At 45.1% G+C, this 18,312-nt stretch overlaps 1 protein-coding gene and 1 long non-coding RNA gene across 4 annotated transcripts; both read right to left on the bottom strand.

Moving 5' to 3' along the window:
• Positions 1-2,517: 2,517 nt before the first annotated feature.
• LOC140418310 (uncharacterized) lies at positions 2,518-9,594 on the bottom strand. Of its 3 annotated transcripts, XR_011944925.1 has the most exons (3): positions 9,530-9,594; positions 8,336-8,602; positions 2,518-3,056 (listed from the first exon to the last, which is right to left on the bottom strand). XR_011944925.1 is itself a non-coding variant. In XM_072501776.1 (2 exons), exon 2 carries the CDS (start codon positions 8,252-8,254, stop codon positions 6,884-6,886), a length of 1,371 nt encoding a protein of 456 aa, XP_072357877.1. In that variant the 5' UTR covers positions 8,255-8,602; positions 9,530-9,594; the 3' UTR covers positions 2,518-6,883. The 3 variants fall into 3 exon arrangements, 2 of the variants coding, with proteins under 2 accessions (XP_072357877.1, XP_072357878.1); XM_072501776.1 differs by having other exon boundaries at positions 2,518-8,602; XM_072501777.1 differs by lacking the exon at positions 9,530-9,594 and adding an exon at positions 9,003-9,523 and having other exon boundaries at positions 2,518-8,602.
• A 3,286-nt stretch (positions 9,595-12,880) lies between these two features.
• LOC140422639 (uncharacterized) lies at positions 12,881-18,034 on the bottom strand. The gene is made up of 2 exons (XR_011947530.1): positions 17,981-18,034; positions 12,881-13,517 (listed from the first exon to the last, which is right to left on the bottom strand). It is a non-coding gene; the product is annotated as an uncharacterized lncRNA (long non-coding RNA).
• Positions 18,035-18,312: the final 278 nt, after the last annotated feature.

The raw sequence follows: 18,312 nt of genomic DNA, 5'->3' as shown, positions 1-18,312 counted from the left end.
ACCCAATTTATTTTTTCCTATTAAGGGGCAATTTAGCGTGGCCAATCCACCTACCCTGCACATCTTTGGGTTGTGGGGGCGAAACCCACGCAAACGCGGGGAGAATGGGCAAACTCCACACAGACAGCGACCCAGAGCCGGGATCGAATCTGGGACCTCGGCGCCGTGAGGCAGCAATGCTAGCCACTGTGCTGCCCCGTTCACTGGGCACACATGACGGTGGCCCGGATGAGCAGATGTTTGGGGGTAGAGAACAGGTCTGCAGGGGGGCCAGCAAATCATATCAATATGTTCTGGGCATGCCCTAAGCTTGGGAGATTCTGGCAGGGTTTTGCAGATGTCATGTCCACGGTACTAAAAACACGGGTGGTGCCGAGTCCAGAGGTGGCGGATTTTGGAGTGTCGGGAGTCCAGGGGGCGAGAGAGACTGATGTCTTGGTCCTCCCTAGCATGGAGGGACTCTAAGCCCCCAAAGTCAGAGATCTGGGTTAGCGACATGGCTGGGTTTCTCAGTCTTGAAATAATCAAGTTTGCCCTAAGAGGGTCAGTGCTAGGATTCGTCCGGAGGTGGCAGCCATTTGTCGACTTCTTCAGAGAAAATTAACTGTCAGCAGAGGCAAAAAAAGGGGAGGGGAGTAGTTAGGCTATTTTCTGTTGAGGGTAGGGGGGACTTGTTAGGGATGGAGATGCTTTATGAATGGATTTGCATTGTTTACTGTTGTTGTCACTTATTATAAAATTACAAAAACCTTAATAAAATGTTTTTTTTTTAAATCAACATCACCAAAATCAGATCATCTGCTCATTGTCACATTGCTGTGTGGCATCTTGCTTTGTAAAAATTGGCTGCTGCATTTCCTACAACAGTGACGACACTTCAGAAGCACTTTGGGACATGCTGTGGTTGTGAAAGGTGCTACAGAAGTGCAAGTTTTAAATTGAAGATTGATGCTTTCTGATCCTTAATTGATTTCAGACATCCCCAGTTTATAGATTTGCTTTGGTTCAGACAAGACTTTAACCAATTAAAGCAAAGGCAGAATTCTGGACAGTAAATTTAAAAACAAGTTTTTTAAAAGAAAAGCTTTACTGAACAACTTGAAGACATTGACGTTTACAACTTCAAGCAGGTGATCAGTCTGTAGAAGTGTAACCCTCCCTGGCTCCTTCTTTGACAGTAATTTCCGTGGAACTTGGCCTTGAGAGTCTTCAGTACTTGGCCAGCAAGGAAAACCTTCGGAACCTCGACTTTTATCCCCAAAGTGACCATTACCTCATGTCTGAGTTGGGCCTGTGGTAATGTGACCATTGGTCAATTGGGCACCAGTTTAATTTAATTGGATCTCCAATTACTGACACCACCTTCTCTCATTACCTCAGACAGGAATACAATCAAACTGTTTCATACTATCCCTTTACCCGATTCTGTACAATTCCTTATTCATACAATTTCAAATGTTGAGGCTAATCAGAGTTGGTAGGTCTCTCTATTGCTGTTACATTTATCCCCATTGCACATTCTTTATATACACAGCAATGAAGCTTTTACATTTTTACAACAAATAAAACTTTTAAAATAAAACAAATAAGACTTTTACTACAACTACTGATTAATTATTGTTTAATTAATTGTAACTCAGTTACGGATCACTGCTTATTTCATCATCTGTGACAGACTGGTAGCTAATTAATACAGTAATTTTCAATTAATACATTTGATTGATACAAGATACACTGGTTCTCTACTGAGTAGTACTACACTCCCTATGCTTCACCCAGTGTCTATGTATTTACATTGTGTATTTATTGTATGTCCGAGGTTTTTTCATGTATCGAATGATCTATCTGGACTGTACGCAGAACAATACTTTTCGCTGTAACTAGGTACATGTGACAATAAATCAAATCCAATGAAAGAGACAGTTTCTTACTCTTCTTCAAAACGAACAGTCTTAAAAATTATTCATTCATGGGAGGTGGGGGTCACTGGCTGGGCCAGCATTTACTGCTCATTCCAATTGCCCTTGAACTGCGTGTCTTGTGAGGCAATTTCAGAGGGCACTTACAAATCAACCACAACATTGCTGTGGATCTGGAGTCACGTGCAGGCCAGACCACGTAAGGAGAGCAGATTTCTTAAAGGGCATGAGTGAATCAAACGGGTTTTTACAACAATCAACAATGTCATCATTAGACATTTAATTTGAGACTTTTATTAAATTTCAATATCTGTCATAGCCAGATTCGATCCCAGAGCATTAACCTGGGTCTCTCGATTACTAGCCCAGTAACAATACCATTACGCCACTGCTGAGCCCACATAGTCTTGGCAGAATATGATGTCTTGTAAATTCTCAATTATAAAGTAATTTTTTTCAAACAAATTCTGGTAGTTCTGCTGTTTCTGGAAACATTTTGGTTGGTGTTTTTTTAAAAAACAAAGATCTAGTCTTTGCAATATAATTACCTAATACACCAATTCATCAATAATCATCAATATTCAGTACAGAATAATCGTTAATTTAATTATTGTTTATTGCTATGAAATCAATACATAGTTAATATAGAAAAAGTTACATGCCTACAGGAAACCACATGTTAGAGATGTAAAAGGGTTTCCTTGACCTTGTTACTAATGACAGTGAATACACTATGAAAATAACAATTTAAAAACTAAATGTGATTACACATGGTACTTACAGCTTCCTACATTACAACAGTGAATACATTTCAAAAGTACTCCATTGGCTTTAAAACACTTTAGGAGGTCCAGGGGATGTGAGAGGTTTTATAGAAAGGTACATTTGTTCTAATTGTCCACAAACTAGGAAATATTACACTTGGTGTCCTCACCAATTTATTGATAAAAATTGAGTCTTAATTTTGTGTAATAACCACAGTGTCGACACCATTTTGAATACTCTGAAACTCCAGACACATCATATGCACAATTATTTGTTGTAAAACACAGCGAGTTGTTGTGATTTGGAATACACTGTCTATAAATGGTGGTCGAGCCTCATTGGACTACCTTCCAAAAGGGAAATTGATGCATTCTGAAAAAGAAAACAAAATAGTCGAACTCTGGGATTAAATGGGTCGCTGTACAAAGAGCTGGCATGGGAAAAATGGGCCAAATAGGCTCCTCTGTGCTCTGGGAGCCTTGTGTAGATGTAAAGGGAGTGGTAACAACCTGGAACCTACTGCCTATGAGCATAGGAGATGCAGAGATGACGGAAGGATTTCAATCGGGAATTGGACAGGTACTGAGAGAAATAAACCTACAGGGATTCGGGGAAAGAACGGGGCAATGGACAGACTGGCTTCCTCCACAGGGAGCCGACATGGTCTCAAAGGGCTGAATGGCCCCATTCCCCACCCTCCAGTTGCTGTGATCTCAGGAGAGAAATTCAGCTGCTCCAGTCACTCCAACTAACTGGAGTCCCTCATCTCTGGTGTCATTCTCGTAAATGTCCTCTACACCGTCTCTAAGAAGTTCACATCTTTCCTAAAGTGTGAGGCCCATATATAGGGTTCCATTCCAGAGGGATAGAATTGAAAAACAAGGAGGAAATGTTCAACTTGTTTAGAGCCAGGGTTAGACTACACTGGGAGCACTGTCAACATTGATGATCTCCATTTAGAAAAAGGAAATAGAGGCACTGGATAAGGAGCAACAAAGATTCATAATATACAGAACTGAGAGCATTTAACACTCAGGAAAGGCTGGGGCTGATTTTTCTGGAAAAGAGAAGACTGATGGGTGACCTGATGGAAATCTTTAAGATTATAAAGGGATTCAATAATCCAATAGGAATTTCAATAGAAACCTCTACCCGCGAGTGGTGAGAATGTGGAACTCACTCCCACAGAGAGTGGTTGAGGTGAACAGCATGAATACATTGTACGTAAAGCTAGATACATACATGAGGGAGAAAGAATAGAAGAAGATGCTGATGGGGGAGATGTAGTGGGGTGGGTGGAGGATCATGTGGAGAATAAAGACTGACACAGACCATGGCTAATCTCAGCCGGTATGGGAATTTAACCTGTGCTGTTGGTGTCACTCAGCACGAACCAGCCAATTGAGCTAACCAATCCCCATGTAAATCTGTAATAATTCCTTAAATATTAGTGATTGCCTGTCTCCCACTATACCATTTAATGTAGTTTCCCAGTGCACCTCAGACAACTTGCCCCTCATAACCTGATAGTTTTCTCCTGTGAGAAGCACCAAGATAAATTAAACAAAACAACCGTGTAACCACCTTAGACCATCTTCATGACAAAGTGGCATGATTTTTGCGGTTCCCAAACAGAATAGAGAATGAAACATCTTATCACCTCCAACAGAATGAACAAAATGCAGTCCTGGATGTAATTGAGACCAGAAACAATAACAGCAGAATCCAATCCCTGTAATCAGTTGTGAACTTGTTGGTGTCTCAGGAAGTGCGATGAATTACAAAATCCGAGATTTGCACATTGAGAGCAGGTGAACGGCCTCTCCCCAGTATGAACTCCCTGGTGTGACTGCAGACGGCATAACCGAGTGAATCGTGCAAATAGACGTGAACGGGTGTGATATAATCGGGATTATGGAGACATGGCTGCAGGATGACCAGGGAAGGGAATTTAATATATTTAGTATTTAGGAAGGACAGACAAAAAGGAAAAGGCAGTGGAGTGACAGTGCTGCTTAAAGAGGAAATTAATGCAATAGTGAGAAAGGGTATTAGCTCCGACAATGTGGAATCTGTATGGATAGAGCTCAGAAACACCAAGGGGAAAATAAATTAGTAAAGAGGCCCCCAAACTGCAGTGGTGATGTTAGGAATAGCATAAAACAGGAAATTAGGCTGATTGTAAAAGTTTCTATAAGTATATGAAGAGAAAAAGATTGGTGAAGACAAATGTAGGTTCCTTACAGCTGGGCAAATACATAATTTGGTTCTGTCTTCACAAATCTTATGCCAGAAATGTTGGGGAACACAGGATTTAGTGAGAGGGAGGAGCTGAAGGAGATTAATATAAGTAGAGAAATTATGTTGGGGAAATTGATGGGATTGAAGGCTGGTAAATCCCCAGGGCTTGATAATCTGCATCCCAAAGTAGTTAAGGAAGTGGCTCTAGAAATAGTGGAGGCATTGGTGGTCATCTTCCAAGATTCTATGGACTCTGAAACAGTTCCTGCAGATTGGAGGGTGACTTATGTAATTCCACTGTTTAAAAAGGGAAATGCGGAGAAAAATTGAGGAATTCTCGATCAGTAAGCCTGACCTCGGCAGTGGGGAAATTCGAGAATCCATTATCAAAGATTTTATAGCAAAGCACTTAGAAACCAGTGGCAGGATCGGACAGAGTCAGCATGGATTTATGAAGGGGAAATCATGCTTGACAAATCTGCTGGAGTTCTTCAACGGTGTAACTGGTAGAGTTGACGAGGGGGAGCCAGTGGATGTGGTATATTTGGACTTTCAGAAGGCGTTTGACAAAGTCCCACATAAGAGATTAGTGTGTAAAATTAAAGAACATGGGATTAGGGGTAGTGTAGTGAGATGGATAGAAAACTGGTTGGCAGACAGGAAAGAAAGTGTCGGAATTAATGGGTCTTTTTCAAATTGGCAGGCAGGACGGGGTACCTCAGGGGTCGGTGCTAGGACCCCAGATATTCACAAGATGTATTAATAATTTTTTTTAAAAATTGAAAGTACCCAATTCTTTTTTTCAAATTAAGGGGCAATTTAGCATGCCCAATTCACCTACCCTGCACATCTTTGGGTTATGGGGGTGAGACACACGCAGACACGGGGAGAACCTGTCTCTACACGGACAGTGACCTGGTGGCAGGATTGAACCCTGGTCCTCGGTGCCGTGAGGCAGCACTGTGCCACCCTATATATTAATGATTTAGATGAGGGAACAAAATGCAATATCTCCAAATTTGCAAATTACACCAAGATGCGTGGGAGAGTTTGCTGTGAGGACGATGCAGAGATCCTTCAGTGTGATTTGGACAAGTTGAGTGAGTGGGCAAATGAATGGCAGATACAGTATAATTTGGAGAAATGCGAGGTTGTCCACTTTGGTAGCAAAAACAAGAAGGCAGACTATTAGCTGAATGGCCATAAATTAGGAGAGGGGAATGTGCTACAAGACCTGGGTGTCCTTGTACACCAGTCAGTGAAGGTAAGCATGCAATTCAGCAGGCGGTAAAGAAGGCAAATGATTTGCTAGCCTTCACTGCGAGCGGATTCGAGTACAGGACCATGGTTATCTTGCTATAATTATACAGGGCCTTGGCGAGGCCAATACCTGGAATATTGAGTGCCGTTTTGGTCTCCTTATCTGATGGAAGGATGTTCTTGCTCTAGAGGGAGTGCAGCGATGGGTGACCACACTGATTCCTGGGATGGTGCTACTGACGTATGAGAGAGTGAATCAGTTAGGATTGTATTCGCTGGAGTTCATTAGAATGGGGGATCTCATAGAAACCTATAATATTCTAACAGGACTTGACAGGGTAGATGCAGGAAAGATTTTCCCGAGGGTGGGAGTGTACAGAACCAGAGGGCGCAGTCTGAGGATACGGGGTAAACAATTTAGGACAGAGATGAGGAGTAATTTCTTCAACCAGAGAGGGGAGAGCCTGTGGAATTTGTTACCACAGGAAATAGTTGAGGCCAATACATTGTATGTTTTCAAGAAGCAGTTAGATATAGCAATTAGGGCGAAGGGGATCAAAGGATATGGAGGGGAAGCAGAATTAAGCTACTGAATTGATGATAAGCCATGATCTGAATGAATGGTGGGGCAGGCGCAAAGGGCCAAATGGCCTCTTCCTGCTCCCATTTTCTATGTTTCTATGTAATCCCTTCCCACACTAAGAGCAGGTGAATGGCTTCTCCCCAGTGTGAATTCGCTGGTGTGTCTGCAGGTTGTATAAACATGTGAATCTCTTCTCACAGAGGGAGCAGGTGAATGGTTTCTCCCCAGTGTGGATTCGCTGATGTCTCAGCAGGCTGGATGAATCAATGAATCCCTTCCCACACTGAGAACAGGTGAATGGTCTCTCTCCAGTGTGAACTCGCTGGTGTGCCTGCAGGTGAGATAACTGAGAGAATCCCTTCCCACACTGCGAGCAGCTGAATGGCCTCTCTCCAGTGTGAACTCGCTGGTGTGCCTGCAGGTTAGATAACCGAGTGAATCCCTTCCCACACTGAGAGCAGGTGAATGGCCTCTCTCCAGTCTGAACTCGCTGGTGTGCCTGCAGGTTGGATGAATTAATGAATCCCTTCCCGCACACAGGGCAGGTGAATGGCCTCTCTCCAGTGTGAACTCGCTGGTGTGTCTGCAGGGTGGATGAATTAATGAATCCCTTCCCACATTCAGAGGTGGTGAATGGCTTCTCCCCAGTGTGAACTCGCTGGTGTGCCTGCAGGTGAGATAACTGAGTGAATCCCTTCCCACACTGCGAGCAGCTGAATGGCCTCTCTCCAGTGTGAACTCGCTGGTGTGCCTGCAGGTTAGATAACCGAGTGAATCCCTTCCCACACTGAGAGCAGGTGAATGGCCTCTCCCCAGTGTGAACCCGCTGGTGTGTCTGCAGACTGGATAACTGTGTGAATCCCTTTCCACACTGAGAGCAGGTGAATGGCCTCTCCCCAGTGTGAACCCGCTGGTGTTTCTGCAGGCTGGATGAATCAATGAATCCCTTCCCACATTCAGAGGTGGTGAATGGCTTCTCCCCAGTGTGAACTCGCTGGTGTGCCTGCAGGTGAGATAACTGAGTGAATCCCTTCCCACACTGAGAGCAGATGAATGGCCTCTCCCCAGTGTGAATTCGCTGATGTCTCAGCAGGGTAGATGAATTAATGAATCCCTTCCCACACGGAGAGCAGGTGAATGGCCTCTCCCCAGTGTGAACCCGCTGGTGTTTCTGCAGGCTGGATGAATCAATGAATCCCTTCCCACATTCAGAGGTGGTGAATGGCTTCTCCCCAGTGTGAACTCGCTGGTGTGCCTGCAGGTGAGATAACTGAGTGAATCCCTTCCCACACTGAGAGCAGATGAATGGCCTCTCCCCAGTATGAATTCGCTGGTGTGCCTGCAGGGCATATAAATGACTGAATCCCTTCCCACACTGAGAGCAGCTGAACGGCCTCTCTCCGGTGTGAATGCGGCGATGAATCTCCAGCTGAGATGGGGCTCTGTATCCCTTCCCACAGTCCCCACATTTCCACGGTTTCTCCATGTTTTGGGTCTCCTTGTGTCTCTCCAGGCTGGACAATCAGTGGAAGCCTCGTCTACAAACAGAACATGTGCACTGTCTCACCTCACTGTGAATGGTGTGATGTTTTTCCAGGCTGTGTGACTGGTTAAAGCTCTTTCCACAGTCAGTTCACTGGGACACTCTCACTGGGGTGTGTGTTGTGTGGGTCTCGGTGCTTTTCCAGTCACATTAATGTTTAAAATCTTTTGAAGCGACAGATCGGACAAACATTTCTCCTTCTCACGATGATATTCAGATCAGAAGGAATCGAGTGAGTTTGGCATATTGAAACGTTGAGATTTCTGTCTATAATTCGCCTCTTCCAATATCCTTTAAAAACAATTTACAAAAGTAATTATTGTTAGTACAGGATAGAAACTCAGGACAGTTCTAGTTCCTATGGAACATTATTTCCCCTCTCGTTCTCCAAAAGCTGTAAATCTCCATCCTACACAATCTCCCTCCATTCTCACTCTGCTGTATCTAATATTCACCCTCTCAATTCTCCAGAAGGTGCTGATTCATGTTGATTGACAGATCCAAGCTCAGCTCACTGCTTCCTGACCAGGACACAGAGATTATAATAGGATCAAGAGTAGGCCATTCGGCCCACCGAGTCTGCTCAACCATTCAATGAGATCCTTGGCCGATCTACCTCAGCACCATTTTCCCACACGATCCCCATATCCCTCAATATCTAGAAACCTGTTAATATTTGTCTTGAACATACCTGACCACTGAGGCTCCACATTCCTCTGGGGTAGCGAATTCCAAAGCTTCACCACATCCACGAGTGAAGAAATCCCTCCTCATCTCAGATTTAACTCTATAAATACCCGAATACCCGGAGGAAACCCACGCAGACAGTGAAATGAGACAGTGAAATCCGGAGAGCAGGATTGGCTTCCTTTTCTTTCCATCTCTGCCACCGCTTTGCATCATCAATAAGACATTGGGACTCAAAGACTAATCCAGTTTGATGGACAAGTTGTCTCCATTCTGAACAATGGGGAACAAGCTCCTCCCACTCATTGAAACATCGCCTCGACAAAGATAACAACCGCGCATGCGCCCTGATGCACATCCAATAAAGATGGCGGCCGTTAACCCGAGTCTAAAATGAGGAGCTGCAGCCTCGCTCGATCCAAACTGTTTTCCGTAACTTTTCCGAGGTTTGCGGCTTACAACAGCTTTACACAACGTTTCCGCCCACTCCCGCGATCTCTCGCTCCCTCCATATTGTCAAACGCCCCTTACCAATTTCACATCTGATGGCATAGCCCTTCTCCTTCGCCATTACCCACACTGCGCATGCTTCAATCACAGCGGGCCCCGCCCCTCATTCACTCCGATTAGTTGGAGGATCAGGCGCTCCCAGTCGTCCTCCAGTCCCGCCCCTCCTCTTCCTATTGGTCCGGTGCTGCCGTCAATCACCCGGGCATTGTGACGGTTACAGATGGTGAGAGCGGCCACAGGCTCAGGCTGACTCGCTGATTGTCCAATAATAACAGTGAGAGTCTCAGTGGGACAATTAGACAATAATACTGGAGATGGGGCCCAGAGGAGAAACAGCAAAGGATTCACTCACTTTGAGAGGAACAAACACAGTGTCTCTCCCCATAATAAGTCAGACTGCAGTGTGTGAGTGAACATATATGAACATATGGCAGCACGGTAGCATTGTGGATAGCACAATTGCTTCACAGCTCCAGGGTCCCAGGTTTGATTCCGGCTTGGGTCACTGTCTGTGCGGAGTCTGCACATCCTCCCAGTGTGTGCGTGGGTTTCCTCCGGGTGCTCGGGTTTCCTCCCACAGTCCAAAGATGTGCAGGTTAGGTGGATTGGCCATGATAAATTGCCCTTAGTGTGCAAAATTGCCCTTAGTGTTGGCTTGGGTTACTGGGTTATGGGGATAGGGTGGAGGTGTTGACCTTGGGTAGGGTGCTCTTTCCAAGAGCCGGTGCAGACTCGATGGGCCAAATGGCCTCCTTCTGCACTGTAAATTCTATGATATCATTGGATTCAATGTAGAATCATAGAATCCCTACAGTGCTGAAGGAGGACATTCGGCCCATCGAATCTGCACCGACCCTGTGAAATATCACCCTATCTGGGCCAATCTCGGGTGGCATGGTAGCACAGTAGGTAGCACTGTTGCTTCCCAGATCCAGGGTCCCAGATAATAACTCTGTCACTGTTATTATTAGACAATAACCTGCCTGTTATTCCAATTCCGATGTGTGTCACTCCGTCGCTGTTATCATTAGACAATAGTAGGAGGACAAGATGCAAGGTAGCAATGATAATATGATGTTTTTGTGTTATAGTCAATGTCACTGGGAGGTGTGTGATAACATGGAAACACCATGACAGAGGCACGTGTGACTGACTCCACCTGATTCAGAGCTGTTCTACCCAAGGTGAAAGCAATGATGACATGGGAAACTCCAGAGATTTCTGGTATCTGAGGGAGATCTGTAGAGGAACTGAAATCATTCTAGTGGTTCTCGATTTGCACAGTCACACAGGAAAAATATATGACAGCTAAAACCAATGTTTCAGTCTTCTCTTTGAGACACATTGTGATTGAAAAGATCAAATGTTAAAACATCATGAGAGGAAATTTGAGACTGTCGCAAAGGGCATCATTGCTACCTCTTGGCACCATGGACCCTGTTTCAATTCTGGCCTTGGGTCACTGTCTGTGTGGAGTTTGCACTTTCTCCCAGTGTCTGCATGGGTTTCCTACCAGCATTCAAAGATTTGCAGCTTAGGTAGATTGGCCATGATCAACTTCCCCTCAGTGTCCAAAAATGTGTGGGTTAGGTGGGGTTACAGGGATAGGATGGGGGATTGTGCCTAGGTATAGTGTAAACTCAATGGGCCGAATGGCCTCCTTTTGCACTGTAGAGATTCTGAGTGAACTGTCGCATTCATCTGATTCACCATAACACTGCCAATTTACACTCTACAAGTGCAACTCCCTTTGAAAGTTACTGTAAATCTGCTTCCAGCAGCCTGTCAGTGTCAATTCCACATTACATCACATCACGGTGTAAAATCAATTCTCCTCACCACCCCCTTGGGTTCTGTTGTCAAATATCTTAAATCTCTGTGTCCTCTGGTTACAAACCCTCCTGCTCTTGGGAAACAGTTTCTCCCCATCGACACTATCACAAATCCTTCCTCATTTTAAACACCTCTATTAAATCTCCCCTTCACCTTCCCTGATCTCAGAGGGGCAATTCCTGTTTCTCCTGCTCTGAGTCACAGGGACACAAAATGTTAACTCTTTTTCTCTCAATACCGATGCTGCCAGAACTGCTGAGTTTTTCCAACATTTACTGTTTTTCACCTTCTTTCTTTCTTTAATCTATTACAACCCCTTCATGAAATTCTACACCTCTATTAAATAGGAACATACAGACACCGAGAGAGAAGGAGAGAGATACAGAGGAAAGGAGAGACAAAACTGAGATTTTAAACGGCAGAAAGATGAGATGGCGAGAGATAAATGCTGAGAAATAGAGGAAACAAGTAACACAGAAAGAATAATATAAAATATAAGGGAGCAGGTGATCAGTTCCCAGCTACAAAGAGCAGAAAGAACTCAGTGACTGATCCACAGACACAGCCGGTGCTGTCCGGGAATGGAGACTCTGAATAGAAATAACCGGCTCATTTGTAAATGTCACCACAATGTGATCTGTGTGACTCTGCCCTGACTCTGTGGACAGATACAGGCCGCCTTGACAGATGTTCTCACCAGATTGTGGTCCCTGGATTTATTTTCTGCTCAGAAGTGAGATGTGTGGTTTGGAACTGGCAGCAGAGAAACAGGAAGTTGTGTTTCCTGAGAATGAAACGCAGGCGTCAGTTTCATGTTATCACCATGAACAGTCTTCCTGTCTGTGAGGGTGAACTCACTCTGACAGTATCAAGAACACCCACACATATTGCTGCCAGTCCCAGCATTACATTCACCTCCATTCCCATTTTAAACATTAAAATATGAGGTTATTTAGATTTTTAACATATTAACTGAACAGGAAGATGGACTGAGGATATCACTGGGAGAAATGAGGGGACATTATCCAAAATTAAATTTTCCTCAATGAGGGTTATTAGAAAATTGGAGATGTAAAGTTAGTCGGGGCCGATCAGAGAGAGAGAGAGAAAGTGAGAGGTAGAGAGAGAAAAGATTCAGTCTCCATAAATGAGATGTTGGAGAGGTTCAGTGTGTTCTGTGCTTCTTCAGAGAGAGAAATTAAGTGAGTTTAGGCGCTCTGTGAAATAGAAAGGTTAAAGGAGTGAGTGTCTGAGAGAAAGATAGAGAGGTAGGAGGTCTGTGGAATGAGTGAGTGTGAGAGCGGAGAGAGGTTAAGTCAGAATCTGAAACAGAACAGAGATGTTCAGTGTGTGAGAGACAGGAGAGCAGGTTCATATACCTGAGGATCACTGAGAATAATCAGAATAAGGAGACAACCCAGAAAGCAGCCAATAGGAATCTTCAGCTGAACACATCACTTATTCTTAAAGGGACATCCGGGGTTCTGACACTGTTCAGCTCCCAGTTAAAGGGGCGGGCACAGCTTTGCCCTTACTCTATTATGTTTCTGATTGTTAAAGGCCCGCAGGGCTGAGGTTTATTTAAAAAGACAGAATGTGGGAAGCACACATAAACAAAACTGGGAATTCTTGGATACACACTGCAGCTCCTTCATTATCTGGGAATCAAACTGTTGTCCAATTATCCCAGCAGTTAACAGCTGCTATTTTAACGCAGACTTCAACCAATCTATGTTAAGTAGGTTTCTATTCAATTATTTCATTGTGATTGTCACACAAACACATTTTCAGTCTGGAAACTTAAACCAGCTGCTTTAAATTCAATCAGGAACATCACAGTTTTACACCAATCTCAGATCTGACAGCACATTTCCAGCATTCACCATTGTTCTTCCTGACTCTGAACACAGTTGTAAAGGAGCTTCTGTTCTAGGAGCTCTGAAACATGGAAGAGAGCGGTTGGGACACATTTCTTACACGCCTCAGGATTAACCCACACGGGGGCTTTGCTGACAGTGAAACGAGATGAGAAAGACCAAAGTGTTGTTTGTCCCTCTCAGCGTGACCCTGAAGGACTGTGTCCAGGCTGAAGTTCTGTTCCTGCCGTATGATCCTTCCACAGATTGTCCTTTCTGAGCTCCAGACAGGTGATGTTAAACACTCAGGTGTGAAAGATCTGCAACAACATTTCAAATAAAGTTGATTTATTTCACATTTATAAACCTCATCAGCAGATTAAGACAGTCAGAGTGAACATTATTCAGTCCTGGACATAATTAACAGCATCAATAATGGTATAATCTAAACCTTGTAGTCGCTTGTGAACTCGCTGATGTGTTAGCAGGTGGGATGAGTGAGTAAACTCCCTTTCCACAGACATTACAGTTGAATAGCCGCTCCCCAGTGTGAACTTGATGATGTTTCAGAAGATAAGATAAATGAGAAAATTCCTTCCCACATATGGAGCAAGTGAATGGCCTCTCTCCACTGTGAACTCTCTGGTGTGTCAGCAGGTTGGATGACTGACTGAATCCCTTCCCACACACAGAGCAGGTGAATGGCCTCTCCCCAGTGTGAACTCGCTGGTGATTCAATAGGTAGGAGGAACGAGTGAATCCCTTCCCACACACTGAGCAGGTGAACGGTCTGCTCACTGTGAACCTGCTGATGTGTCAGAAAGTTGTATGAACGTGTGAATCCCTTCCCACATTCAGAACAGGTGAACGGTCAGTCCCCTGTATGAAGTTACTGGTGTATCAGAAGGTTGGATGAATTAATGAATCCTTTCCCACAATCAGAGCAGGTGAATGGCTTCTCCCCGGTGTGAATTCTCTGGTAGTTCAGTGGGGCATATGGATGGCTGAATCCTTTCCCACACACAGAGCAGGTGAATGGTCTCTCCCCAGTGTGAGCATATTGGCGTGTTGGTAAATCCTTTTTGTTAAAGCTCTTCTCAGTCAGGACAGTTAAAATGTTTGTTATCAGAGTGAACACGTTGATGTGTCTGCAGGTGGGATGACTGAATGAATCCTTTCCCACACACGGAGCAGGTGAACGGTCTCTCCCCAGTGTGACTACGTTGATGTGTCAGCAGATCCTTTTTACATTTAAAACTCTTTTCACAGTTAGGATATGTAAACGGTCTCTTATCAGTATGAACAAGTTGGTGTGTCACAATGTGGGATGATCAAGCAAATCACTTCCCACAAACAGGGCAGGTGAATGGCCTCTCCTCAATGTGAACTCGCTGGTGTGTGTGAAGGTTGTATGAATGGGTGAATCCCTCCCACAAATGGAGCAGGTGAACAGTCTCTCCCCAGTGTGACTGTGCCGATGAACCTCCAGTTGTGATGGTAACTGAAACCCCTCCCACAGTCCGCACATTTCCAGGGTTTCTCCATTGTGAGGGGTCTTTATGTCTCTCCCACTTAAAGCCTTGTCGACACACGCAACAGGAGTATAGTTTTTCCCTGCTGTGAATGGTGTGATTTTCTTTCAGGCTGTGTAACAAGTTCAAGCTCTTTCCAGTCAGTGCAATGAAACACTCTCATTCGAGTGTGTGTTGTGTGTGTCTCGTGCTTTTCCAGTCACACTGATCATTGACATTTTTTTTCCTTAAACGGAAGAGACAAAGAACAAAGAAATGTACAGCACAGGAACAGGCCCTTCGGCCCTCCAAGCCCGTGCCGACCATGCTGCCCGACTAAACTACAATCTTCTACACTTCCTGGGTCCGTATCCTTCTATTCCCATCCTATTCATAGATTTGTCAAGATGCCCCTTAAATGTCCCTATCGTCCCTGCTTCCACTACCTCCTCCGGTAGCGAGTTCCAGGCACCCACTACCCTCTGCGTAAAAAACTTGCCTCGTACATCTACTCTAAACCTTGCCCCTCTCACCTTAAACCTATGCCCCCTAGTAATTGACCCCTCTACCCTGGGGAAACGCCTCTGACTATCCACTCTGTCTATGCCCCTCATAATTTTGTATACCTCTATCAGGTCTCCCCTCAACCTCCTTCGTTCCAGTGAGAACAAACCGAGTTTATTCAATCGCTCCTCATAGCTAATGCCCTCCATACCAGGCAGCATTCTGGTAAATCTCTTCTGCACCCTCTCTAAAGCCTCCACATCCTTCTGGTAGTGTGGCGACCAGAATTGAACACTATACTCCAAGTGTGGCCTAACTAAGGTTCTATACAGCTGCAACATGACTTGCCAATTCTTATACTCAATGCCCCGGCCAATGAAGGCAAGCATGCCGTATGCCTTCTTGACTACCTTCTCCACCTGTGTTGCCCCTTTCAATGACCTGTGGACCTGTACTCCTAGATCTCTTTGACTTTCAATACTCTTGAGGGTTTCACCATTCACTGTATATTCCCTACCTGCATTAGACCTTCCAAAATGCATTACCTCACATTTGTCCGGATTAAACTCCATCTGCCATCTCTCCGCCCAAGTCTCCAGACAATCTAAATCCTGCTGTATCCTCCGACAGTCCTCATCGCTATCCACAATTCCACCAACCTTTGTGTCGTCTGCAAACTTACTAATCAGACCAGTTACATTTTCCTCCAAATCATTTATATATACTACAAACAGCAAAGGTCCCAGCACTGATCCCTGTGGAACACCACTGGTCACAGCCCTCCAATTAGAAAAGCATCCCTCCATTGCTACTCTCTGCCTTCTATGGCCTAGCCAGTTCTGTATCCACCTTGCCAGCTCACCCCTGATCCCGTGTGACTTCACCTTTTGTACTAGTCTACCATGAGGGACCTTGTCAAAGGCCTTACTGAAGTCCATATAGACAACATCTACTGCCCTACCTGCATCAATCATCTTAGTGACCTCCTCGAAAAACTCTATCAAGTTAGTGAGACACGACCTCCCCTTCACAAAACCGTGCTGCCTCTCACTAATATGTCCATTTGCTTCCAAATGGGAGTAGATCCTGTCTCGAAGAATTCTCTCCAGTAATTTCCCTACCACTGAAGTAAGGCTCACCGGCCTGTAGTTCCCGGGATTATCCTTGCTACCCTTCTTAAACAGAGGAACAACATTGGCTATTCTCCAGTCCTCCGGGACATCCCCTGAAGACAGCAAGGATCCAAAGATTTCTGTCAAGGCCTCAGCAATTTCCTCTCCAGCCTCCTTCAGTATTCTGGGGTAGATCCCATCAGGCCCTGGGGACTTATCTACCTTAATATTTTTTAAGACACCCAACACCTCGTCTTTTTGGATCACAATGTGACCCAGGCTATCTACACCCCCTTCTCCAGACTCAACATCTACCAATTCCTTCTCTTTGGTGAATACTGATGCAAATTATTCATTTAGTACCTCGCCCATTTCCTCTGGCTCCACACATAGATTCCCTTGCCTATCCTTCAGTGGGCCAACCCTTTCCCTGGCTACACTCTTGCTTTTTATGTACGTGTAAAAAGCCTTGGGATTTTCCTTAACCCTATTTGCCAATGACTTTTCGTGACCCCTTCTAGCCCTCCTGACTCCTTGCTTAAATTCCTTCCTACTTTCCTTATATTCCACGCAGGCTTCGTCTGTTCCCAGCCTTTTAGCCCTGACAAATACCTCCTTTTTCTTTTTGACGAGGCCTACAATATCACTCGTCATCCAAGGTTCCCGAAAATTGCCGTATTTATCTTTCTTCCTCACAGGAACATGCCGGTCCTGTATTCCTTTCAACTGCCACTTGAAAGCCTCCCACATGTCAGATGTTGATTTGCCCTCAAACATCCGCCCCCAATCTATGTTCTTCAGTTCCCGTCTAATATTGTTATAATTAGCCTTCCCCCAATTTAGCACATTCATCCTCGGACCACTCTTATCCTTGTCCACCAGTACTTTAAAACTTACTGAATTGTGGTCACTGTTACCGAAATGCTCCCCTACTGAAACATCTACCACCTGGCCAGGCTCATTCCCCAATACCAAGTCCAGTACCGCCCCTTCCCTAGTTGGACTGTCTACATATTGTTTTAAGAAGCCCTCCTGGATGCTCCTACAAACTCCGCCCCGTCTAAGCCCCAGGCACTAAGTGAGTCCCAGTCAATATTGGGGAAGTTGAAGTCTCCCATCACCACAACCCTGTTGTTTTTACTCTTTTCCAAAATCTGTCTACCTATCTGCTCCTCTATCTCCCGCTGGCTGTTGGGAGGCCTGTAGTATACCCCCAACATTGTGACTGCACCCTTCTTATTCCTGACAAACATTTCTCCTTCCAGTTTCAAAGCCTGATGATATTCAGCTCCTGATGAATCGAGTGGCTGTCAGATCTCGATGTGATGTTTGGTTTTGAGTTTTCTGTGGCCAATCCTCCACTTCCAATATCCTGTAAAAGTAGTTTGCAAAAGCCATCACTGTCAGTCCAGGATAGAAATTCTGAACAGCGAATTCTAGTTTCTCTGGAACATTTTTTCCTCTCTTGTTCCCCCAAAGCTGTAAATCCCCGTCCCACACACTCTCCCTCCTCCCTGGGCTGAAATCCAAACCCATCTCTTTCCTCCACTGCCAGTTTTCTCCCTCCCTCTCCTCTGCCTGGGTTCAGTTCTCCAGCTCCTGTCTGCAGACTGACAATAAAACCAATGGGTCTTATTGGGGGTTTTGGGTTCTCACCATTGTCCCCGCTCGCGGCGGCTCTCATTCAGCCTCTGGAAGCCGCACTCACTCACTGCGGCTGCGCTCAGCCCGGAGCAGCACCGCGCATGCTCCACACAGAGAGGCGACTTTCGGAGGCGGGACATTCTGACGCCTGCGCGTTCTGACTCCTGTGACGAACATAGGGCGTATTCATCCTCGCCCGGCATTCTGGGTAGCCTTATCCGCCATTATTTCATTACGTTCCTCAGGGTGATATATTGGTTCCGGTACTTTTGATACAATTCGGTGTATGTCCCGAATGGGGAGGCCGCATCGGTGTTTTTCTCTCTGATCGGCCCCTGTTGACG

Source organism: Scyliorhinus torazame, chromosome 5 (assembly GCF_047496885.1).
Source record: "Scyliorhinus torazame isolate Kashiwa2021f chromosome 5, sScyTor2.1, whole genome shotgun sequence".
Classification (NCBI taxonomy): domain Eukaryota; kingdom Metazoa; phylum Chordata; class Chondrichthyes; order Carcharhiniformes; family Scyliorhinidae; genus Scyliorhinus; species Scyliorhinus torazame.
Note: the sequence above shows the minus strand (reverse complement) of the source record. Positions and strands in the feature narration are given on the sequence as shown.